At 41.2% G+C, this 24,991-nt stretch overlaps 2 protein-coding genes across 9 annotated transcripts in view; both read right to left on the reverse strand.

The window, feature by feature from the left end:
- Window positions 1–21,335, reverse strand: part of MTHFD1L (methylenetetrahydrofolate dehydrogenase (NADP+ dependent) 1 like) — a 158,523-nt gene extending 137,188 nt beyond the window's left edge. For 2 of the 3 annotated variants that reach the window (XR_008449309.1, XM_054063516.1), the window contains exons 1-9: window positions 21,147–21,335; window positions 19,766–19,850; window positions 16,076–16,126; window positions 15,945–15,998; window positions 13,907–14,031; window positions 12,722–12,822; window positions 12,247–12,371; window positions 5,008–5,119; window positions 244–323 (exon numbers count right to left, since the gene is read on the reverse strand). Coding sequence is in view for 2 of the 3 variants with exons in the window: in XM_054063516.1 (XP_053919491.1) it covers window positions 244–323; window positions 5,008–5,119; window positions 12,247–12,371; window positions 12,722–12,822; window positions 13,907–14,031; window positions 15,945–15,998; window positions 16,076–16,126; window positions 19,766–19,850; window positions 21,147–21,235 (822 nt within the window). In the remaining variant the exon portion in view is untranslated. Of the gene's footprint in view, window positions 1–243; window positions 324–5,007; window positions 5,120–12,246; window positions 12,372–12,721; window positions 12,823–13,906; window positions 14,032–15,944; window positions 15,999–16,075; window positions 16,127–19,765; window positions 19,851–21,146 lie in introns of those variants that run through there. The other variant, XM_054063517.1, reaches the window with a different exon arrangement.
- A 257-nt stretch (window positions 21,336–21,592) lies between these two features.
- The window catches only part of PLEKHG1 (pleckstrin homology and RhoGEF domain containing G1), a 138,981-nt gene continuing 135,582 nt past the window's right edge, over window positions 21,593–24,991 (reverse strand). For all 6 annotated transcript variants that reach the window (XM_054063103.1, XM_054063099.1, XM_054063097.1 and 3 more), the window contains one exon: window positions 21,593–24,713. In XM_054063103.1, the coding sequence (XP_053919078.1) occupies window positions 23,611–24,713 (1,103 nt within the window). In that variant the 3' untranslated portion in view covers window positions 21,593–23,610. The remainder of the gene's footprint in view (window positions 24,714–24,991) is intronic.

Genomic DNA, 24,991 nt, shown 5'->3' on the forward strand with positions numbered 1-24,991 from the left:
GAAATAAGTGCTTCTGCCAAGCTCTACTGTAATCATCAGAATTATGACATGGTTGATTTTTAATTTACCTTTCTCTAACTAAATGTAACCGGCATGACTCACTAACTGATTAAGACTTGCTCTTAAAATGGAAGGCAGATAAGATTTTCAAAACAGTAAAAAAAACCTTAAAATCTAACCATAGAAGCAATTTCTACAACTGCCTGAAAGAGCAACGAGTTTACAATACTTAGTTACACAAACCTGCATTCGCATTGCTATTGCAAGAGAACCAATAGCGTTTTCAGCAGCATGATTGTTTTGATGATCGTTGCTGTGTTTCTCTGTAAAATAAAAGCATTGCACTAATAAATCATAAAGGTTTTGTGAGCAGGAGCATTTGTATTTGAAAGCTATGTCCAAACAAAAAAAATCTGAATGTTGACTTGAAATTTAACAATGTGACTGACAAAATTATAGGTGGCTTCTTAAATATTTCAAAACAAATCACCCAGGAGACTGGACATAGGGTGAAAACCAGAGAGCAACTTTATGCTCTGAAGCGTATTACACCAACACCCACAGGCAGATAATGAAGCATACACATACTTGAAAAAGAAAATTAGGAAACACAAAGATTAATTCCAGGGTCCAAATAATTGCTTTCAGAGAAAAAGAGATACAACAAAAAGCCAGACAGCTGTGAAGATTAGAAAAACTACATATATTTTTAAACTGAATGCCTAAACGGGCAAGGTTAAGATTGTTCTTTTCCACACATCCATTACAGCAAGAGAGAACAATGAAACTATCACAGAATACTATATATGACTATTATCCAATGAGATTTAAAAATTGGAATCAGAACATGTAAAACTTTTTGAGCAAAAGTTATCTTCATCGATGTGACATTAGAAGTAGATATTCTGACGTCTACACAATTTAGAGTGACTCCAACTTTAGAGACAGTTATAATTGTTTCTAGAGGCAAAATATCATATAATAATCATACATTAGCTATTCTAACTAAACATATTATTTTGACATTTTCCTGTAATCCTTCTCTTGGCTTGTTCTTGCATATTGACTTTTATCTAGACACAATTTCTCTAAAACTCACATCCTAGTCTCTGTGGGCATATCAAGGCCTCAGTCACATTCTAAAGGGCGTAGACATAACTGTAATAAAAAAATAACAACTGTACATGGACAGCTTTAACTTTTTGCCCACAAGGGAACTGGAGTGCAAACCCTGACCTGGTCAAGCTCTCACTCTACTCATTCCATCGATACCTATCATGTTGCTATGCACAATTACTCCTTCCAACAAGGGTCCCCGTAGTGCCAGGGTACAGAAACCTCAGGCTGGAGCCAGAGTGGCAGGCAGAGGTGCGCAGAGAAACTAGCACGGCACCTCACTACTCCCAGCTCCAGCCCACTCTCTAATGCCCATCACCAAGAGAGCAAGAGACCCTTTTTGCAGACACCCTCAGGCTCCTTCAGTATGTTTTCTAGTCCTTTCTCACACTTACTTGTCAGTAGACATCTGCATGCCAGTGACAAAGCTAACTAAGCAGAATGTGACAGTCCTGACACTGAACTCTAATAAGGTGTTTGAAAAGTCTTTCTACTTGTATTGCCACTTGCCATCTAAAAAACAGTGGAGATGCTCAGTTTTAGACTTGTACAGAGAAATTTTACTGGAACAGCCTAACAGTCATAAGTTGATTGTTGTTGCTTTGAGACCAGGCTGGGAGAGCTGCCAAAGAGACAAATGATGTAGGAAGAATGAAGTACAAAATCCCCTTTCAGACAGCTGTACTCTACAGAAACATTTTGACTTTTTACGTTACTTGGCTTAATATGACTTCTTTATCAGGGCAAAGCTAGCATATGTGTAAATACATATCAGAATCAGGCATTTCCCTTCAATAATCTACTTCTTTCAGGCTGCTTATGCTACACACTCATGCCACAAATGACTGATCAAGCTTTTACAGGGGTGAAGGTGAAGCTAGAGGTGAAAGTCATGCACACATGAGCTAGCAAGACAATCATAGGATTGCAACAGCTCTCTTGGGATAAATTTTCCAGATGGGGGCTGGAATAGCACTCTGCTTTGAATTTTGGCCAGAAGATCAACTGAATGGCAGACAGTGTGCTCCTTCCTCTGACTCACCCCAACAAAAGCCCATCTGCCCATCTGTTTTACCCCTTTATGCATATGGGTAAGAGTTGCTGTCGTGCACTACCTGTCAGCTCAGGCAGCTTTGAATACAGAAGGGGTGGAGAAATGGTTGAATTTCCCACTAATGTACTTAAACCATATGGGGTCCAGCTTACAAAGAAGTTGGACATCAAATCCCAAATAATTTTGGCATCCTTAAGTTTTGTTCAGAAACTTGATTTTCATTTCTATACAGTTACATATAAAGTATTTTCCTGCAAGACACCATCAGCACTTGCTTAATTCAGAAATCATTAGTGCAGCAGAATAAGATGTTGCACCACTAGAAAGCATAGAATGTTTTAAAGTTGTGATAATTTAAAAATCTTTGTTCAGATTTAAAAATACATGAAAAAGAATTGTTACTTTGTAGCAAGCACTTTTAGCTCTATTCTCCTCCCTTGCATCATAAGGGCTGCCCAATTCATCTACATCCTTGCGAATTTTGAGTGCTTTTGAAACATGCGACAGGTATACGAACGTAAGACAGAAATCTAGCCATCATCTAGCAAGAATAAAAGCTATTTCACGGCCCTTGTTGCTTTCAGGCTTCATTTAGCTTCTGTGACCCTACAGATGTTAAGTTGGACATTTCTAAAGCAAGAAAAATCCTGTAACAATTTCCAAGCACCTCAGCCAGATTCCAGCACATATTAAAAGCAAAGAGTCAGCTGTAAGACTCAGTTGTTTCTCCAAGGTCATAACTGCTCTACAACAGGCTTTTAATAAATATCAAGCAATTAAACTAAGTGCATTCTTCCTGTCAAACAGACACCTGTGTTTCATGTACCTCTCTAGCAGTCTTGAGGCCAGCAATTTTTACAGCTGCTAAAATGCATTTCTGCTATTCTTTCGGAGTTTCTCCAAGACTTTGACAGTCTCCAAAATATAACCATAAAAACAGATGGGACATTTGGTAGACAAGATCTATTTAAATTACGTTGCTAAAAATTTCATGCTGCCTTTCCAAAGAAATTGTGTACTTAGCAGAGCCCCCTGCTACAACTTGAAAAATGCAAAGAAATGTATACGCATATGCCAAATCTTATGTTTCCTGCTTTAAGAATGGATGTTGCTGTGGTATATGAACAATGCTCCAATGTTTTAGGAAAGTGAAACACTAATATTATCTATAGTTCTGTAGAGCAACTAAGGCATGAAGACACTTAAGTCTCAAAGTCCCTGAAGACCCAGACTCCTTCTGCCAAAGAAGGAGAGAACTAGGTATCCAAAGGCAGGACTTGCACCAGGCTGCACACAGAGCCAGGAGAGTTCAGTCATTAGGGATGCACACTTAGACTGCATGGATTGGCTTACCCCCATCCTGTCTTCATAGACCTGCACCTCTACACCAAGTCTGACACCCAAGAGGTTTCTGCTTAGAAGGATTAAAATGATGAGGGGCATTCCTTCTCATTTATTTGTTTATAGGTACTACTGCTGTACCACCATTCCCTCCCTTCTCTGCCCCTTTCTCACCCATTCCTCCTTCATATAACAGTATGTTATACTAGTCATTTGCTGCCAAAGAGACTTATGCTCCAAGCCCTGCCCCACAGACACTGAACAATCACATCAAACGATCCCTATGCAAAATAAGTGGGTATTATATGTGCATGGAGTCTCCTAATTACAAGCTAGGAAAAAAAGAACATGAATTATTTTCGGACAACTTGTGCAGCATCAAAAAGGGATGAGGCTTGGTATTGATGACTCAGATACTCATTAGCATCAGAGCACTGTTCTGGGAGGTGGAAGATGAATGCCCAAATGCCTTCAGACAACTGAGTGAATAATAGCCCAGATCTCCCACGCCCACAGCCTGTGTTCAAGTCAAGAGGATATCATGACAGGTAAGGAAAAGAATCCCTTACTAAGACAATGCTTTGCATGGAAACAGCAGCAGCTTTATTATGAGCCTGATCTTGCATTAGCCCTATATAGCATCTGCCTAATTCACCCTTAGGGAATATCCCTAACTTAAGAACCATACAATTAGTTTTCCTTGGACTTATGCCCATTTCCCCAGTTCTATATCAACAGATGTCAATAAGTACACTTGTGATAGATTTAGAAAAACACATTAACCAATTGCATTACCCATGTACTTCCTTGTTCTCCTATTAATCCAAAGCATAATCTCATCTGGACATTGAACAGTCGAACTTACATACAAACAAAAGAAAATATCTATACAATATCCAGAGATCTTCACGAGACTTTAAGGAATTTTACGGGAAATGCAATTTCAGCAGTAGAATCTAATAACTTCTGGGAAGCTTTCTTATTTCATTCCCAATAAAACACTGTAGCATTTTTCAACTAATGAACATATACCCCTACTCAATCAGTTCAGGGAGGAAAAGGGAAGGAAATCCAAACTCTTTTTGTCGGAGTAATTATTACAGGAAACATTCTGCCTGTTCTTAGCTACACATAAATTTCTCTACTCCTCCTCCACCATGGTCTGCGCATGGCCTCACAACGCTGCAGTTGATATTTTTGCCCCTTTTCTCTTTTCCTCGTCTTCCAGGTGTGTCCACGTAAGTCACAAGGTAAAATACAGTACAAAACAGCACTAAATAATAATTCATCTGATGACCCAAAAGTCTTCTCTCATCTGACATCCTTTTTCTATTTATACATCAGACACCCTCTGTACACAAACACCCACTTGTAGAGGTCATCTCCCAAACATGTAGCTTTTAACCACATTGAAGCACCACCAACATGCCATACACCTATCTCAAAGATTCACCATACATTATTTTCAAAAACTGTTATCTTTTAAAGCCTCTTACCTGACAGCAAGTCACGAAAGCAACTGATAACGGGAATTCCAGGCATTATCCAGCTCACGGGAACATCATCAGGTTTTGTACTGCCAACTACCACCACATCCACCTGATGAAGCTAGGGACAGCCCAAAACACCCCCAGAAAAAAACCAAGCATTTCATTTTAGAAATATATTCTTGAATATGCATCTTATAATATTCAATAGTCTTTTCAGTAAAGAAAGTATTTGCATACAGCCACAACAAAAAAATCCAAATTGATTCCTACCCCCCACAAAATTTCAGAACAACAGCACTTAAAAAGAAATTAGGTACACAAATTGTGAAATCAGGCAAACGGGGTCAGTGTCAGCACCAATAATATTTAATGGGGATTACACACTTTCAAAGAAACAGTCCTATCATTGTCCAAAGTGCTCTCCAACAAGATACGTTGGAAAGACTTAAGAAAGAGAAGGGTTGAAAGACAGTAAACAGGCAATTAGAAAGAGTACAGCAAGATTATCTGAGAGTGGAAAACAAGGCCAGCTGACAGGAATGCAGGATGATCTGATCAACAGACATCAATGCCTTTGAAGAATACCAAATAAAGCGTTTTTTTTTCTTTCTTAGTACATGTTTGTTAATCAGTGCCTCTGATTTCGTTCAACCTGACAGACGTTGCAGTAAAAATGGTTACTACAAAAAGTGTTATCAAAGACATAAATGTCTTCCTTTCCTTCCTTCTCTGAAACAAAGCCCTGTACCAACTACTGGAATCATCATGAGATAAAACACAGCTCCAGAGGCAGATGTAAAAAGATCCACTAAAAAAACCCACAACACGGGCACAGGACTGCCACAAGCCTGAATGAAAATTTACTTCAGGGATACAGTAATTTTGGGAATATTTTGAAAAATTAAAATTAATACCAAGCGTCACAAACGCAGTGAGCCTTTCTACGAACTGATTTGTGACTAACAAGCTTTCCAGCTTCTTTTTTGGCTAAAAGTGCTCTGACGCAACCCTGTCCAACACTCCTTCCAAGAAAGAGCAGCTACAAATCCTATCAGGATAGCAGGTTTTTGGCACTGTTGTGCATCCAGGAGACAAGAAGAACATAACTGTGATGGAAAAGGCAGAAAGCTAAAAAAGCTCTACGTTCTCCTCAGAAGACATAAGGATAGTCTAAATCTCCTTGGAGATCCACTCACAGAAACAAAGCCAAAAGTGTGGGAGAAAATTTACTTGCTTGGCAAATCACTAAATGCTATGATCTGACTCACGCTTCAGTCAAAAGTCCTGTAACACTCCTACGACTGCCTGCAAACATACAGTCTCAACAGTCTGTCAGCCTTATCCAAATCGTCTACAATACTGCCTGGTGCAAATATCAACTTAGACGCCACTCCTAGAAAGCCACATAAATCATAATGCTTGACTAGTGTCAAGTCAAATTATACTGAGGAATATGCAAGTAAATTTGGATAAAAAGATGCTGCAATGACTTGTGTACCAAGAATAATACACTAAAGATGCACTTTCCCCTGCATAGCAGCCAACATCATCAACACAGAGAAAAAAAGTGATTCTTCTCAGTTAAACAAATCCATTATTTTTTGTAAAAAAATAATCATTCATATTCTAGAAGTCATAATTTATATACCGAAAGTAGGTATGTCATCCCACACAAAGCCTCTGGGACAAGAACTAAGAGGCTCTGCACACCGTTTAGCATCACGAAACTATGAACCAGCTGAGAGATGCAACAAGTAATAATTTTGACAAATGTTCAACCAACACACTTATGATAGAATTGATCCAATGTAAGTATAATGCCAGAAAACAGTTGAACTGAACAAATAGTCATCTCTTTGACTACTGATCATAATGTTAAAAAATGTTCTTAGCAGCTGAACATAATCATTTTTGTAGCCAACGTTAATACTAGTTCAGATTGCTAATGTTGAACATAGGTGTAACTGTCTCAGAAAAATAGCTGAACCTTTCATTTCATTGCTTTGCCCCACCTCCTCCATGAAAAAAAGTTGTATTGCATGGCAGCAAACAGTTGTCCTATGGGTTGAAGGCACACTCATCTTGAAGCCTTTCCTGCCATCATTTCCCTTTCCTTACTTCACAAAGAAAGTAAATAAAAAGAGAGAACAAAAAAAAGGTACAGATAAAAATGTAGCTCTCTTGCCCTAAGTAAGTATTTGTATTTTGCAAGTATTTCAACAGTGCAATTAGTGAAAAAGTTCCCGGAGAGTCAATAAAGTATATCTCACAAACACTTTTTAGAACTTCTTTTTCCCAGTGAATATTTTTTAAAATATACATCCAGAAACTTGCTTGACTGAGAGACAGAGTTCTTTGGAAGTGGAACAGTTATCTACAAAATTCTGGGTGTCCTTGGATGAGATTTATGTGATCTCTATTAGGGCACTTCAATTTCACTTGCAAGAAGTTGTGCCTATGCCTCCCCTGCTTTCCTCTCCTCTCTTGCCACAACCTACTCTTCTGACTACCTGTAAATCACTAAAGCAAGTAGGAAGCCTTGGGAGGCACATGTAGCTTATCTCCTACATCAGAAATGAATCACAAATGTTAGAGACGGAAAACACTACGAAATTATCACACCCAACCTCCCTAGAAAACACACCACACAGTCCCCAGACAGAGGACACATCTGATAGGAACTAGATGCTACAGGCAGCCGTAGCCAGAAGGCTGAGGAGATATCTATGAGAGAACACATGTAGCCACAGGGTAACTGACTGCCCTGTGCTCCTGTGCTCCCTGGACAGCAAGGCCATGTCCCACCAGGCAAGCTAGAGGAAGAAACATGAGCACTGAGCCAAACCACCCCTAATGCACCAGGCGATAGGCTGAAGTAAGCTAATACTTGAGTAGCACCCTGCCTTCTCACCGGTAAATATTGTTTCAGTTGGGAAGAGCTGTGCCAATAAATAATCTAAAACCTTACATCATAACAAAATATGACTCTCTCCACCAAGACTTAAGCAGAAGCAGATTAAGAAGCACCACCCATTCCCAAGGCAGAACACCAGATATTAAAACAACAATACAGACTTTCCAGCCAAGTATTTCATGATAATTGTACAAAGTAACTGTATATTCTAGACAACTGAAAACCCATTTTGCCATGAAGTCTGCATAAAAATTCATTTCCCCGTAGTTAAAACTGACTGCTACAAAATTAAGTTTTAAACGTATGATCAAAGAAAAAAAATATTTGAAATTAATATTTGAAAAGCCCCCAGTTTCTTGGGTCTGAGGTTAGGCTGGCTAAAATTTAAGAAATTGACTGAGGAAAGGAATCCGATTCAAATTTTTTTCAGAACTCTCCTTACGAAAAAAAAAATCATTTTACCTATCAGTTTACAGATGAGTTTCCACAGCATTTCTAATTATTTTCTGAAATCTTGAAAATTTCTTATGTCAGTGACTAGGTACTTTTTCCACCAGGGTGTACTCTTATGTGGTTTCTTCCAGCTCCACTTCTACCCTGGGAAGCTGAATCTATGGTTTTTAAACCACTGGGACAACTATGCCCAGTCTCCTCCCGCCATGTCCTCCGGGATGAGGCACAGTGAGCAGACACCAGGTCACTGCTACCATCTTTCTGCGCATGTACCAACACCCCCTTCCCCACCCCATGGGCCTGAATGCATCTGCCCTACACACAGTGCATGTGAAAATGAGGTCCACATCTCTCCTACAGGCTCAAGCCTACTGCTATGACGCATGGATTAGGAACTGTTCCTCTAGCTCACAGGCTGAAAGATAAATTTCAAATTGTGAGGAACAGATATGATGTATATAAAATGTTGAAGGAGAAATACTTCACAGCATCATTATTAGAAACTCTCATGCAGCCTCCATTTCCTCTTCTTTTCTGAGATCTGTACACCCTGCCATGTTCTTTCATGGTTGCTTAAGTGCTTACAATGTGAAATGTATTTTTCTGCCAGTATCAAGACTCCTGGTTTTATCATCACAGTAAATGACTAAGAGACATCTAATAGTCTGAATCTGAAGTGTTGGCTCCAAGGAAAAGCAGGCTGTAGCCAAAAGAGGTCCTTGCCCACCCTGAAAAGAAACCCCCCATTCATGCAGTCCAGCTGAACCACTCTCCTACTTCTCAACCTGGTTTCCACAAACAAGCATTCCATTCCTAATTATGCCTAGAGACACCAATTCTCAGTTCTCTCATAACAAAATTCTCACTTGAAACAGGTATAACATCAGTTTAATGGGTATAATATAATCTACGTGTAAGACGACGTGCTGAAATCATGACTGACTGAATTTAGACAACTGAAACAAAATTAGATTTCCTCATAGGTGCTAAGTATTATCTGTGCTTTGGTAAGAAAATAATCTGGTGTTTTTTTTCATTTTGAATCTATTTGATAGCCTCCTTTAAAACTAGAAACCCTAATTCTAACATAATAAGGATTAAGCACGCCAGTTCTTGTTCTTCACCTGTAACTCCGTATTGAATTTTGGGTAGTTCCATTTTTAAATGGCAAGAAGTGAGATGTTCCTAAAACTAAGCATTTAGGACATTCTTCAGGCACTCTGCAGTGACTGTGCTTTGACAAGTTATGTACACAAAGCTTAACAGAATGTTAAGCTCAGCTGTGCCACAATGATTATTTTTAATACTTAAAGTCAAGCAAACCCAAAATGGAACAAAAAAGAAAGATTAATAATCTGCCCACCTTAAGAAAATATGAAGCGGGAGGGAAAGGAACGTGTAAAGTACGTCCATTATTCATGCAGGTCAAAGCAAGGAAATTAAAATGTACCACTATTTATTTTATTCCCTTTTCCTGACATAAGACAGAAAAGACTTGCTTTAAAGGAGCACGCTGTGTCAGATGGCAGATAGTATTATGCTGTTTGTCAGAACTACCTCTACATTGTTCAATTTTTCCTAATTTTTCCTAAGGTGGACTAAAATATACCTTCCTCTTGATCATTTTAAAAATATTTTTGCAGAAGGGCATGAGTAAAAGAAGCAAGAACAAGTCCATAGCAATACAAGACCTGATCCAAAAATCCCTACAACCTTAGTGTTGTGTGTCTCATTTAAATCAGCAGAATTTCTAAAGAAAACACTTGTTGTTATGCTACCCTTTAAAAAGAACAAATCAGCAGAGCTAGTCAAAGGTAATGTAGTACCTGCTTAAGAAAGGCATTACATGATTAAGTCTGAAATTAATTCTTCAGTGTAAATTGGCCTGGTCAATGGAATGAGATAAATAAGGTACACCTACCCTTAAGACCCATTTTTCTCTCCTTATGGGTTTAAACTATTATACTCCAAGTAACAGCACACAGACTGTTAGTGTAGAAGTATCACATTCAGGGGAAGAAGAAAAAGTACACAGCCATGTCTAAAGTCAGTGCATTTTTCAGTAAAAACAAAATGTGAATTAATTTGCCCAAGACTTTGAAAAACCTTGACACTGACTAACACATTTTCGTACTTCAAATTCAAATAAACAAACCTCAAGAGTTAATCAATGTTATCTAACAACATTGTACTTCAAACACAGGTTACCATAAGACAGCAGTGCCTCCTTGTCCAGTAGGAAATCTGTGCTTGGTTTCTGACTCTCCAGCTTTTGGGAACACGATACAAGGCAATTTTCCCTGCATGCATTAGATTTTTATCTAGGAGCTAGAGTTAACTATAATAGTTACATCCAGCCAGGCTGAGCAGTGTTCTGAGGGTTTCTGGTGACACACTGCTCCAAGCTTACAGACGAGGAAGAGGAAGGTAAGTTTCCCCTGAGCTCTGCTGATTAGTCCTCCAGGCAAAGCAGAAATTCCTTTACTGCCAAAAATTAAAATGAACTTGGGGAGACTGATGCGCAAAGCCTCAAACTGCCTCCTGCTTAGTTCTCTTATTCTGTTTCCCATCAGTGACCTGCTGCAAGAGGTAAGTTACAGGCAATATCAAAAAGCAAAGCTCATTTATGGGAAAGCATCTGGATGGAAGGAAACGGATCTCTCTAAAGCATATTGACAGCACTGCACAAGCAGCTCTGGTCTGGTCCACATCTTTTGCTATGAACCAGTGGAAACACCTCTGGCCACATCCAGCCCAAAGCAGTCCTCTAGCACAACCCCAAGCAATGAGAAACAATTGAAGAATGAGACACGGCTAAGTTTTAAGTTCACACTGCTCCCATCTCTGAGAAGGGCATATGTTTCCTAAGTGCCGTCAGTCACTTAAAGCACAGAGCTGAGACAAGCCTGACAAAAACATCCGCAGCTGTAAAAACAGAGGCTTGCCAGAGAACTTTAAAACTATCACAGCTGCTTAAAACTGATTTCCTCCTCCTGTCCTTGCCTCCAAAACACAGAGGTTTCATGTTATCATTTTGCATTGGCTGCCACCTTGTGGCATCTGCTATCAAACAACACTACAGTCATCCCTTGCACCTCACCCCTAATGTGCCTTGCCCACAGCCCCTGGAGCACGTGCACCTCTTCCACAGCTAATATCGGAACCCCTCTGCACATGCCCAAGGAACAACACGTTCCCAGCTGCATTACTGTATGAAATTTGGGACTAAAGAACAAACTGGCAACTTTGGCAGGAAGTCATACCAACTTCTCAGTTGTTGCTAAAAGTTCTGCAAAAAGCACCCACGAAGACCACGTAAATTAAATCCTTAGAATTAATTAAGGCTCCTGAATTTCTCTGAATCCTTCTACAGCTGTCTTCAAACATAGAGACTGTGATTCTCCCTGTCCCAGAAGAGGCAGCATTTGCAAGCCTTTAAGACACAAATTCAATGAAAGTGGTTTCATACATATCGCACAATGAGAAGAAAGCAGGCATCTTACCCTCACACCAAGAGAAAGAAAAAGGGAGTCCTAACGCATCTGTTTTAAACTGCACCTCTGAATTCTTTCTCTCATAGCTACCAGTATAAAATAATGAAGTTATAGCAGCTGCTGCTACGTATGTAATACTCTAATAATATTCTAGGCCCCTGTTTGCCTGAGCATCATTTCTGATCAAGCAGGAAGGAGAAAAGATCCTAACCAACACTGGTTCCCAGTGAGCTCCAATGCCCCAGTGCCACCCATGACAGCAATGACGAGTCTCCCTCTTGAGAATGGCAGTGAAGCAGCAGCACGTGGGCAGCTGAGAGGGATGTCTGGATGGCAGGGGTACAGGACGGCTCTTAGGCAGCGGAAAGGCAGAACAGTGCTCACCTTGGTCTGCAGCTGAGGGTCATTCCACTGGCAGCTCACGGTCACTGCTCCCTTCCTCTGCAGCATGCACTGCAAGGCAGCGCCCACGGCCCCGCCAGCTCCCACCAGCAGCACAGTCTTTCCACCTGTGGAACACAAGGAACACAAGTCATTTAGCTGCCCACGGTCACATTCATAAGTGATGTCTGTATTTTTGGTTTTGAAGACTTAGATGTGTCAGGTGGCTTCTGATTTATCAGATGATGGCAGGTAATTCCTGCCTAATTGCCAAAATCTACAGGACTGAGACCCATTTCCGCAAATACTGCATTAAGGTCTCATTGAAGCTCTTCACTAGCAGGAGACAAATATATGTTATGTGGGAAAACACCAGAAAACACAATAAGGTGAGATTATATTGGTGTCTCAAAGTTGGAACTAAAACTGAGAAAATCATTCAGGTAAAAATTAGTGTGACAATTACGACAGGTCTTACCTAAGTCACCAAGAAGCTCCATCACAGCACACACTGTAGGAGGAACTACACAGTCAGAGGAATCACCACGTACCAAGCGTCCTAGGTTTACATCGGATAATCTGCAGTGGAAAAATATGGCCATTTAAAAAGAAAAAATAAATAATAAGAGTTTGTGTAACATAAATCCTCAGTAAAGCTTCTAACACGACTAACAGCTAACCCCAACAGCAAGCACATCTCATCAAAGCAAATCCTTTGATACTTACCTACTGTGGCTAATATGTATCATCCCACATCCCATTTAGACAAGCACTGAGCCTCAAGAGAGGACAGGAAAGGCATCTGTGATTTTGAAAAAGTAACACAAGCCCATGAAACACAGGCAGCTCTTTACTGGTCACAGTGGGTTACTCCCAGGGGGGCACTGGGCAAAAACAACTTGGTGGCTGCAGCGGAACCAGAGCAGCACTACCAGAGCCAAACTGAACCAGAAGCAACGCATCCTCTGAGCTTGGACCGGCTTGTTGGAGGGAACTCAAAAGAATTTCCACTGTACAGTAGCGCCTTCTCTCTCACACACCTGGATGCTCTGAATTTTCCATTCTCTTTCAATCTTCAGTACTCCAGGTAATGGAAAGGTAACTAATTTGTAAGATTTTCAGACTTTTTTTCCTGACATGAAAAAAAAAAGGAGAGCGGAAAAAAACCCAAACAAAACAAAACCCAGGTCGTACTCCGCAGTTGCCAGTCGTCTTTCCAGAGAGTAGTGCAACTCAAAACTGATTGGAAAGTTGTGCTAATGAGTCCAAACTATTATAGTGTTCTCTCCCACTATGAGAGAAACTTAAAATTTTCTCTGCCATTTTTCCATCAATCTTTCTTGTGAAAATGTTGGGGTTAGTGTTCAGCACTTTGTGACTACTGTGTGTATCACTGAAGTACTGAAATACATGAAGTATCATCAGTAAATCAAAACCTTGTTTTTGATTTCTTTGAAAAGACTATGTCCTGAATATACAGTATATAAAGATTAAAAAGACAATGAAAAAACTTCTCATTGACTCAGCATCTTTTATTACTGCTCAAAAGCACAGCTAGACACATTGACTGAGGTATCCATTAATGAAACGCACAGGGGAAAATCGATTTTACAGAGCTATCAGCCTTGTGCCTGTGAATATTATTTCTCAGTGCTTCACTTACCCATCCACATCCTTCTCTGGTTTCACAGCATTTAAAACCTTACTGCTATATAAGCTTTCTGGGAGATCAAGGGCAAGGCCTTGCACGTTAGGATCCTCATTAAGTCTCAAGATTTCATTGACGATCTAAGAAGTTAATAATAAGCATTAAAGATCAGAACAACAGACAGAAGAAGAATCTAGAAGGGGATAAAAATCTATATTTTAGAACTAACTTACGGCCACCTTTGCTTCCTTCACATATTACTGCAAAATCTAAATAAAAAAAGCAATAACCCATTTTCCTTGCTTTGTATTTCCACAGCTTACCAAATCAAGCCCTCCTGACTCTATTCTAAACGTTTGCAAAGCCAACGCATATTATGTGACGTTGCGCAGCCAAAAGCATTTTGTCTTGCAGTGTCCCAAATCTCAACAAAGCTTGATACTATAATGGCTTCAAAAGATGCTTTTAGAAATAAGCTGCCGCAGTTATAATATAGTTCAAAATAGGATCAGATCGTATCCTATCACAGAACACGCACAAAAAACTTCTTAACAGTTGAAAAAACAATTATACAAGAGAAAATTAATTTTCTTAAGCCAGCATATATTCTTACCAGTTTTCCTTCTCAAAACTCCCTGACCTTCGTATTAACAAAGATTATACAAGCATGCCACTGGTATAGAAATATCAATTTACTTTGCTGACTTCTGAGACAGAAGCAGACATATATATTAAACCTCTGTGCCATTTAACAGCAATAAGGCTGGTAGCAACAGAAAGTAAGGATAAGTGTATACATCAGCACAAAGATATGAAAACATCCACATTTTGCTCAAAAAATCTGAAGAAGATACAAAATTTTAGCAGCCTACACAGCAATTAAAGGAAACATAGTTTATAAATAGCTAACTAATGAACTTTGAACTACATTGCTGCTTCCTGGGAAAATAATCAGTTTTCCATTTTCACTGCATTTTACTTTAACTAAGCTTTTCATCATCACAGCATTTGAAATACTTACAATTCATGCAGGGTAGCTTGTCTTTACTGTACACAGGCAGTTACAGCAGAACAAAAAGTGCACAGTACTGAAATCCTTCCCACCTTCTCAAACCAGGGAATATAATCCAGCACATAGATTTTAAGAGACTTCCTAAAATATTACTTCAAAGTAACAGCAACTATTGCTCCATACTTACTATATTTTACCTGTTTCCTACTGTGTTAGTAAGCAGATAGAACACATTTACCAACAGCAAAGTATATTTGTTCGCCATTTCAAAAGCCTACCTATCCTTCTTAAATGGATAGCTGACTGTTCTTCATCCCCAAAACTAGACTTGTAAAATTGTTCACATAAGTTCTTTTCAATACTTCTGGAAGATGTTCTTGGAATTACACTGCAAGCCACTAACATTTTAAAAACAAACTACCAAATACAAAACAGCACACAAACCCCACAAGCTTGCAGGACTATCAAACTGACCAAGCACAAGGAGGCCAACTGGGAACACTGAAACCTTTTACTACACATTCCTTTGCTGCCTTTACTTTCTGGTGCCTCAGAACTACGTATATTGTTATGGTTTGCTATGTTTAAAACATACTCAATAGTAGTACTGTGCCTTTGACAAGGTAAGAATTGAGCCCTCCTGTGATCAGGGATGGATGAAGCACTATGAGATCAATAAATAACCAAATAAATTCAACCCTCTCTCCTGCTAAATCAATTAGTCTTTAATCTCCCTGAATAACTTGGGCAAGAATCAAGTACAGTCACAAGAACAACGGTCAGATATTGGATACTCGTGCTGGTATGAGGAGATGCTGCAGTTAAATACCAGACACAAAACCAAAACATTACTCTGCTGATTCTGCCTCAGCTTGTCAGAAGATAGCAGACAATTCCTTTTTTCCCCACTCTGGCCAATAGGGGGATAATACTTGCTATTTGAGTGAACAGAGGTCTGTCAAAGCAATAATGAATGTCAGCAATAAATATAAGTTTATGACAAAAGCAACAAAGGAAGAGTCCTTCAGGCACTGCAGTTACCTCATCCTTGCTGCTGCCTTCAGGGAGACAGATGTGACTAACACGTAGACCAACCTGCCAAAAGAAAATACTGATAATTACCAAAGGCAAGTAGCTCATGATTAATAACAACTGTATGAGCTAAAGCTTACCTCTTTGGCGAAGTTCTTGTTTATTTCTTCAATAAAATTATGATTATGTGCCTTGGGGAACAAAACAGAAACTAAGTTTTAAAACAATATTTTACATCTAAAAATGTGAGTACGCTAACGCACAGACCTATGCAAGAAAGTTAGTGAGGATGTGTCTACTAGTATTCAAACAAATAAAAAGCCTAGCAATTCTAAGAAAGAAGCAGAAGGCCATCAAGCAAATTTATTTTGGCATGATTAGTCTAAGTGTGTTAGCCTGGCTTCTATAGACAAGAGCTGCCATTTCCTTAACGTAAGCTTACTATTTAAGAAAGGTACCAGTCTGTATCTGAAGATATTGTTTCCCATCCAGCCACGTAACAAGGATGAAGTAGACAACAGCAAAACTAATTTTCTGCAGTGTCCCCATAACAACACTGGTTTGCCTTACCACCAAAAATGAGACAAATCATTATCATCACATATTATAGCGAGTTCTGACACTACAGAAGCAACAGAAGTTAACCAGTTCCTCCCAAATGCCAGCAGGCACCCACACTAGGACAGAAGTGTCTTCTAGGCAGGTTTACCTAGGAGACCATCTCACCCAGGAATCCTCCTCCTTCAGGTCTCTACACCTATATGGACCATATATATTACGATATTTAATTGTAACAATTACAACTGAATTTGATAACGCTTCAAGTTGCTTTTGACTCTTAGGAGGCTCTTCAAACATTTTCATATATTGTAACAATAAAAGTGAGAATTCAATATCCAGATCTAGAAACCTCCTGCCAACAGATCAGTGAAGGTTCCACCCTCAAAAGCGTTAGTGGCTTCATAACAAAATCACAGCCATATGATTTTGTGTAAAACCTGTCTTCCAACCCAGACAACAGGACTGAAATAAATACTTTTAAAAGGGTTCATTGCAATTTCGTGAACACATTTTACGTGGCTTTTTCCACAGGATTCAGTGCCAGTGACTTCCCATCAGGGCTGAGCCACTCGCTTGGTGGGTAGCTGCCAGCACTGGCTTCGACTGCCACTAGCATCACCCAAAATGACTTTCATGCAGGTCTGTAACAATTTACCAACATGTTAATCCCAAATAGTTCAAGACTCCTGAATATGAAAAAGAAACCCACATTTAAAAAGACAGGCTTTGTGGAGAGAGGCAGCTCCTGAGAGTGGACAAGGGCTTGCCCTCCATCCCCTGCCTCCCTCCCTTAGCTCAGCACTGCCTGCATCCCTTGCACTGTACTACCAGTCTCCCACTCCCCAAATCTGGCAGCTGGAGGTGAGGGGCAGCACAGACTCTGCTGCATTGAGAATACGTGTGCAGCTCACCGTCTGGTAAGAAAAGAAGAGATGGACTAAGGAGAGCTCAGCAGCTGCTTCCCTATGCTAGTAATTGCGGAACTGTGTCCCCATTCTGATGCTTAAACACCAGGACTGCCTGAGAGTTTTAGCTAGGATAGAGCCACTTAATGGTACCACACTGCCTCCTGTAATGTACCTGCTCCTGCAGCACTGGCTGGTGAACACTAACCTCATGTGGGCACAAAAAGTCTCTGCTCTGAACCAGTCCCCACCACAACTCACGGAGCAGAACGGGCAAGGCCAGAGCTCAGGATGTGGGCTAGCAGAGGGCAGGGGCAGAGCAGGGCACGCAGGGGAGCTGACAGTGCTTTGCTGACCTTTGCAGGGAAACAACTCCACTGCCAAGCAGGATCCTGTAGTTTTCAGCTTCAACAACATTAAGAAGCAGACACTAATCATTTTTTGTTGTGTGCAGGTCCAGCCAAGGTTCAACATGGATAACAAGCAACATAGGTACCAATACTGGTATCAATTGAGGTTCAGATGGCTCAAGAGCAAAAGATGCATCTAAAGCCATTCCAGAGTGGGCTCAGTCTGCAATTCCTCATTCTGCGATTCCTCATTCCCAGCACTGCTGCAGAGGTAGTGCCATGTTACCCAGACTGCTGCTACCCATACACAGCCAGCAAAGGAGATCATTTTGCTGCCTCCTCCTCCACTCTTCCAGGTGGGAGAGCAGCGCATCACAAGAGCATTTGTAGAGTAAAACAAGTCTTCTTTGTACCAACAGACGTACATTTTACATGAGTTCTGCTTCAGTCCTTACAACCTGACTAGAGCTAATTGACTGACCGGTGGAGAACATGGTCTGGGTGAATTTCATCACGGATCTAAGTAACATACTCCTACAGCCACATCACGATGCAAACCAAGTCAGGTACGTGAGGACAAGAGAGACGTTCATTTAAAGCACATCCACGATCAAAACCAAAACATTGAGGCAGATGCATCTCAATTGGATATTAAGAGTAAGCAGGAACCTTCTGCTCCTCACACAATACTCTCTCCCAGCCTAACAATATCTTTTCTCTTATGTCAGCATAAAACACTCGTGTGGCCATGCAGAAAAACCAGACTAGGAAACTAGAGTGGCTGTAAGGAAACGTCCCCAAACTCCTCCAGTCCAGGGTGGATTATTGCCCTGATCCAGCTCACAGCACAACAGGATGGATATAACAGTAAGAAACAACCAGTCATTGAGAAGAAAGGTCATTGCTTTTCTAGCAGTCCTTAAACTTACAGCCTTATAGGGCTATTTGAAAATAACTGCAAATACCCAGGGAGGGCAAGCGATGGGAAAGCTTGTTTAGTCAGCCTTTCTAGAAGATCTACTGAAATAATGTTGGTGATGCATTTCTTATGTTCACTATTAGTACCTGAAAAAATATTTATAGTCAAGTTTTAGAATTAAAACCTACTGGGTCAGAGCTTCAGTGTGAACCCACTCAAAACCAACACCACTGTCCTAGGAAACAGGACAAAAACATTTTTGCCGGCAAGGCTCTAGGTCCCACTCTCAATGACAAATGTCCCTAGTTTCCTGGCCTCAAAATCTTAAGAAATACGAAGAGGGACATCTTTCAGATTTTCAGGACAGCAGTCCTCATCTTTGAGTTTGGCTGCCTATCACAAAGATGTCAACACCAGTGGGATGGAAAGGAAAGCTCTCACAATGTTAGTAATACAACAGCTCTCAGTTACTACGAGATTGCTGCTACTTCTAAAGGATACTGGTATTTTACATACAGCATTTATTTCACACAGGACATTTTGAGCTGACTGAGACTGTTCAATGTGGTCTTCCTCTCCTTAGGACAGCAGTAAAGCAGTCATAAGCTACAGCTGCCCAAAGGCAACAAGGCTGGCAGGAAGCAGCAGGGTCTTTCCTTAACCCTGGAAATGTTATTTTAGGGGTGGGAGGTGAAGGGAGGACGACATTTTTGGGCACGGAAACACTTTTTTCAGGACTGCAACAAAAGCTTCAAGCTAAATAAAGGTTGCAAACAATTGCTTTGCCTTTAACTTAATCACATCAATTGACTTAGACAACTTGTGAGAAAAAGTGATCTGTACTTACAATGAGGAAGACTATGTCAGGAAAAGGAAGAAGGGATAAAATCATTTCCTTCCTTTGCAAACTCTTCCTGAAGTTTGCTGTGGCTGTTTCAGGCTTTGACAAGGGTAACCTTCGGTCTGGTAGATTTGCCTCCTCCTATCACTTTGCTTTAATAATAGTTACTTTCTGCAACACCGCACGTCTGAAGTTTCTGACAAGAGTACTGAAAGAGATCTCTCACAGCCAGTGAGCTCATTGACGTACTTTACCTGAATAATGGCAAGTGTTGGCTCAAGCAGAGGATTTTCTCTCTTAAGAGAGGCCAATGATTTCTTTGCATTCTCAGTGATTTTGCTGCAACACAATAAGAAGCAAATCTTTAGCAAAATAAACCTTCCTAACTGCCAGCGAACCCCAATGTAAGTCAGCAATATGAAATAAATGCTTAGGTACAGGCGCTTTTCATCACCAAACGTATGGATGGATGTACACCGTGAAGGCTGGTGTTCAGCAGGCAGGTACAGAAAACCTTAACAGACCAAATTACCTTTGCTCCGCAGCTATGTGCATCATTGCTCTGACACACCCAAAACTTTACAGCCAACCTATGCTATTTCATGAGAAGGCTTGTCCAGCACCTCCACAGGATGCCCAGCAGGGATCCATCACCCAAGCCCTTGGCTTTGTTTCCATACTCTACGACCAAGGGGGTGACAGAAGCAGTATTCACACCTGGGGCTGCCACAGCTTAAAAAAAAAAGAGATCCCCAGCTGTAAGAGCAGCAAACCAGCTACTTTCATGGATGCTCTTCAAAACTGTGGGCAGCACGGAGACAGAGGTACTCTGTTTGACTGGCTGTTTCTTAGAAAAACTCGTGGCATCGGGAATGCTTTCTGGAATTTCTTTTCCAATAGGTGGCTGCTTGCTCTCTCCTGTTACCTTCTGCACATGCATATGATACTTACCCAGCAGGGGAAGGAGGAAACCCCCCTGAAAGACGTCTGTCTGTCTGTCTGTTCCCCACAGCAGACAGGGCTAAAGGAGAAAAACGCATCCCAGAGGGTTTTTTTCGGCCTCATAACCTACCCCTTGCAGAAGCCAACGACCAATTGAGGTCAATGTCGCGGCAGACAAGCTGTTCCAGCTGAGGTTTGAATGGACGGGAGGGGGGAGGGACAACACACACATTTTCCAGGCGCTCGTCCATGCGCAGCCTCACCTGAACCCCAGCCACGTTATGTTTGCTTGCCCTCAAAAAGCTGTGAAACAAAAACCACGCCAAAAAAACCCACAACCCCCCCCCCAAAAAAAAAAAACAAAAAACAAAAACACACAAAAAAACCCACAAAAAAAGGAACCAAACAAAACCATAAAAAAAAAAAAACCCCAAAAAAATAAAAACCCAAACCCGATGGCTGAGCGAATGAGAGGAAGTTTAACCACGAGGTCACTATCATTCCCACCGAGATATCACACACCCCAAACCAAGCACTCGCTACAAAATACACCCAAACCCCAAAATACATCCTCCCCCCTGAGCCCCCTTTGCTTTTCCCTCCGCTCCCCCCCCCCCCGCTTTTTCCCCTCCCCTCCATCCCTCCCGCCTCGGTTGCATCAGCCGGCACCGCCTCCCCACGTGCGCCCCTCACCGTGCCGCCGCGCCGCCGCCCCGCCCGCACAGCCCGCGCCTGGGCGGCAGCCCCGGAGCCAGGCAGCGCCCCACGGCCGCACTCCTCATCCCTCCGGAGGCTTCCGAGGTGGCGGCAGCAGTAGCAGCAGCAGCAGCACCGGCAGCGCTGGGAAGCGCGGTGAGGGCGGTGCCGCTCGCAGCAGAGCAAGCGCCGCCCTCCGCCCCGTCCCGCCGCTCCCCGCCCCGGCGCTCAAAGCCCTTTCCCTTCCGCTCGTCTGAGAGGAATAAACCCGCATCCCTCCCCCGAGCATCATCTGCGACCGCCGCATCCCCACCAGAGCCAACGGCAGCCAAAGCTTTTGCATACTCAACATTTATTAAAAATAGTATGAAATGGTCCCTGGGAGAAGTTACACGCTAGTAGAAGTCCCTTTTTCTGTTCGGTTGGGTCCCCCCCATTCCCTCCCCCACCCCGCTTCCCAACTCCACCGATGGCATGAGATGCGAGTTAAACATTCCCCTATCTGTTTAAAAAAAACCTAGACGTGCACGGGTAAAGCACAGATTTAACTTCTATTCATATTTACAATACTTTACAAGCTATATTAAATAAATACGGGGCTCCGCTACAGCATCTGAAATATGTACAACATTATTTCTCAGTCGGATTTTACTTGGATGCGGGTCCTGTTACAGTGGATGCGCTGACTGCAACAAGTATCCCGGTGGTACGAGCTAGTAAGTACCATGACCAACCAGCCCCCAAAATAACAACTAGCCAATGCGAGATACGTGCAGTAAATAATTTAATCCCTTCTAACAAATTCAAGTCCTTAAATCTTAGTCTACACGTAATTAGCTGTACACTGATAACTTCAGGTTTTCCTCATGGTAACCAATGTAGTCAAATAGTTGTCTGTTCTGGAAGCACAGTGCTCTGTAGCTGAGGGGTATGATAATGTGGCCGGTAAAAATAGTATTTCAATTAAACTCCTTTATTTATTGATACGTTTAACTCTCTACTGGCTTTATCCATGTAATGTGAAGGATTTAAGCACCAAAAAAGAACAACAGTCACACAAGATGATCAGCGTAGACGTATTTAGGCTTTCCTTTAGGTACAATATTTTCAAGTAACAGAATCCAAAGCTGTGCAATAGAGATGACAAGGGGGAGTAAAATATGCATCATATTGGAAAGCCTGTTTTTGTTGTGAGTGACAACATTTATTCTATAAGTATATTATTTGCAAACAAATGGAATGTATTCTCATTTTTTAAGCTACTTTTAATGTACATAAACTAGATTCAATGCAGCCCTCACTGGTTTAGAAAACAAATATTTTACCTCTCACGGCCAGGAAGGATCATTTCCTGTGACAGGAGATACGTTCCTGGTGAAGGTAGCTTACCACTCAACCAGCAGAACAGCTGAAAGATCCTATGGGTCAAACATGCTGCATGACTAATTTTTCACCCAAGCACTTGGTCATGTCCCATTTTCTCTTTGGGTTACTGATTTTGGGACTCAAACAAATGCCCTGCTGGCCATTGCACATAAAACACAGCTACTTGAGAAATTCACACCTAGTGAGCAACAAGATACTCAGATTTTGCCTGCCTGTCACAACCACCACCATCACTGGAGGTACTAAACTCAGCCTAGCCATTTTCACAACCAACGGAGCTCCCCTTCTAGTGTTCAAAACATGTTCCACACAAGGGCTGTCTCACATCTACAGATTCACATGAAAAGCTAACACTGCCCATCCGCTTCCTACTATGTGATTACACAAAGTAGAAGAGGCTTCAGACAAAGAGACATCAGCCTCTCACAAGCACTAGGACTAAACTTGGTTTAAAACCTAAGAAGCCTGTTCTAAAGTAATGTAGCGTATGCATTGATCCCATACACTTGGAATATGTCTGTCAAAAAGTAACGTGCAAAAAGCATGTGCAACTGCACACATAGTATGTTGGTGTAATTACCAAATTACCAGAACCCTGCTCAGAAATTTGCACGCTTACAGGAGTAACTGCTCAGCTAAATGTTCCCATACGCAACAAGAGTAACCACATGGGTATTTTGGACACAGAACACCGGTTACCAACTCAAAACTCAAACACTAAGGTCTCCACACGATAAAATGGTTTAAAAATCAAATGACATCACACCTGGTTTGATGGCAAGGATCAGAGAGTACCACACCTAACAAGAGGAGAGATGCAAAGATTGAAACAGAGATGAGAAGTCCATCTGCACTATGGAGTGAGACCTCAGACATAGTGCACATTTGGCCTTTTTCGCTTCCAGAATTCTAAACTATTTAAAAAAAAAAAAGATATATTTCACATCTATTTACAATAATACAATGATACAATGCCTGATTGTGTAATATTATGAAAATACATGATGCCAGTACTGATTGTCATAGTATATACTTTGTCATGATAAGGCAGTACAGCTAGAAATTACTGAAAGCGTCAGGCAAAACTACTTGAACTGAGACACTGAAACTTTTCCCTTAAAGACTGGACAATATTCTGTTGATTAGGAGATGGTACTCTCCACAGGTAGTCATTTAGTTTATCCGAATCACTATACGGTGTCAGATACGGGGTAAGCGCATGTTTGCTGCTGGCAGACTTCGCGGGAGTACAAGAAATAGTTTTGCCACACAGCATTTCAGAAGGAGCGGCATCTGCATTACATAGTTTGGGATCAGATTTCCTTGTTTGGTTCTGAGAGGTCTCCAAGTCAGATCCCTCATCTTCAGACTTTATTTCAACATAATCATCATCATCGCCTTCTCCTTCTTCAGTATCTCTGAAATTAGAAAAATAGTTCTGAGTGGCCATCTGTGCTGTCAGAGGAGACGCTTTGTTCACTCTCAGAACCTTTTGAGAATCCTGTAGAATCATATCTGAACAGTTTTCAGGGATTTGCTTTCTCGTATCAGTCCCTGAACATCCTGAAGCAACATCCAACATTTGATGGCTGTTGAATCGGAAGTTCCTATTCAAATGGAGCTTTTTCTTGTCCATTTCATTAGGATATAGGACTGCTTCTCCAGACCTGTTGACCACAATTGAGGAAGATGACTGTGACCTGCTGTACACCTGTGGTTTTACATTGATTACTCTTCTCCCAAGGGAATTATAGATGTGATCTTGATGTAAATTTTCTTTGTTCGGTTGGCTTATAATGGCACTCCACCTCTGTGCCGGGACATGCAAACGGTTACAAATCTGAAGGGAAGGCACTGAGCCAGCTACTGGCAACTGTGGCGAACTGCTTTTTGTACCAGTTTCTGTATACAAGCTCTTGGACTTTGGGTCTTGAGATTCAGACCATGGAGAGAAGTCAGCTAGCTCGCCATTGCTGTACGTAGAATGCAAAAGCCAATCCTCTGCTCTTGAGCACTCACTGACAGCCTGGGAATGGTGAGGAGAAGCAGCCACAGGTGTGGAATACCTCTCAGCTGATGGCTCCTGAGTGGCAGCCCAGGCTTCCTTGTGGACCTTTGATGAGCTTTCTCTAAAGACAATTTGGTCGTAAAGCTGAGAATATTCAGCTATTCTGGCACCTAGAAAGGAAAGAGAATTAACTCAGCAGAAGCAAGCAATCCATTCAAAAGAGTAGCATGAAAATTTAAAAATCCAAAAATGTTTTGTATTGGTTGAGAGAAAAATTTACAGCTGTATCTTCAGCCTCAATGAAGTAACGTGAAACAACAGAGGCCAAAAGAGCTATGCATTTCATTGCAGTGTACTGAAATGCAATGAAAAACAGCAGCATAAAATATCTTGCAACAGTGAACAGTCATGCAGGACGTAATGTAGCAAAGAGTTCAATTAATACACT

This window comes from Cuculus canorus, chromosome 3 (genome assembly GCF_017976375.1).
Source record: "Cuculus canorus isolate bCucCan1 chromosome 3, bCucCan1.pri, whole genome shotgun sequence".
Classification (NCBI taxonomy): domain Eukaryota; kingdom Metazoa; phylum Chordata; class Aves; order Cuculiformes; family Cuculidae; genus Cuculus; species Cuculus canorus.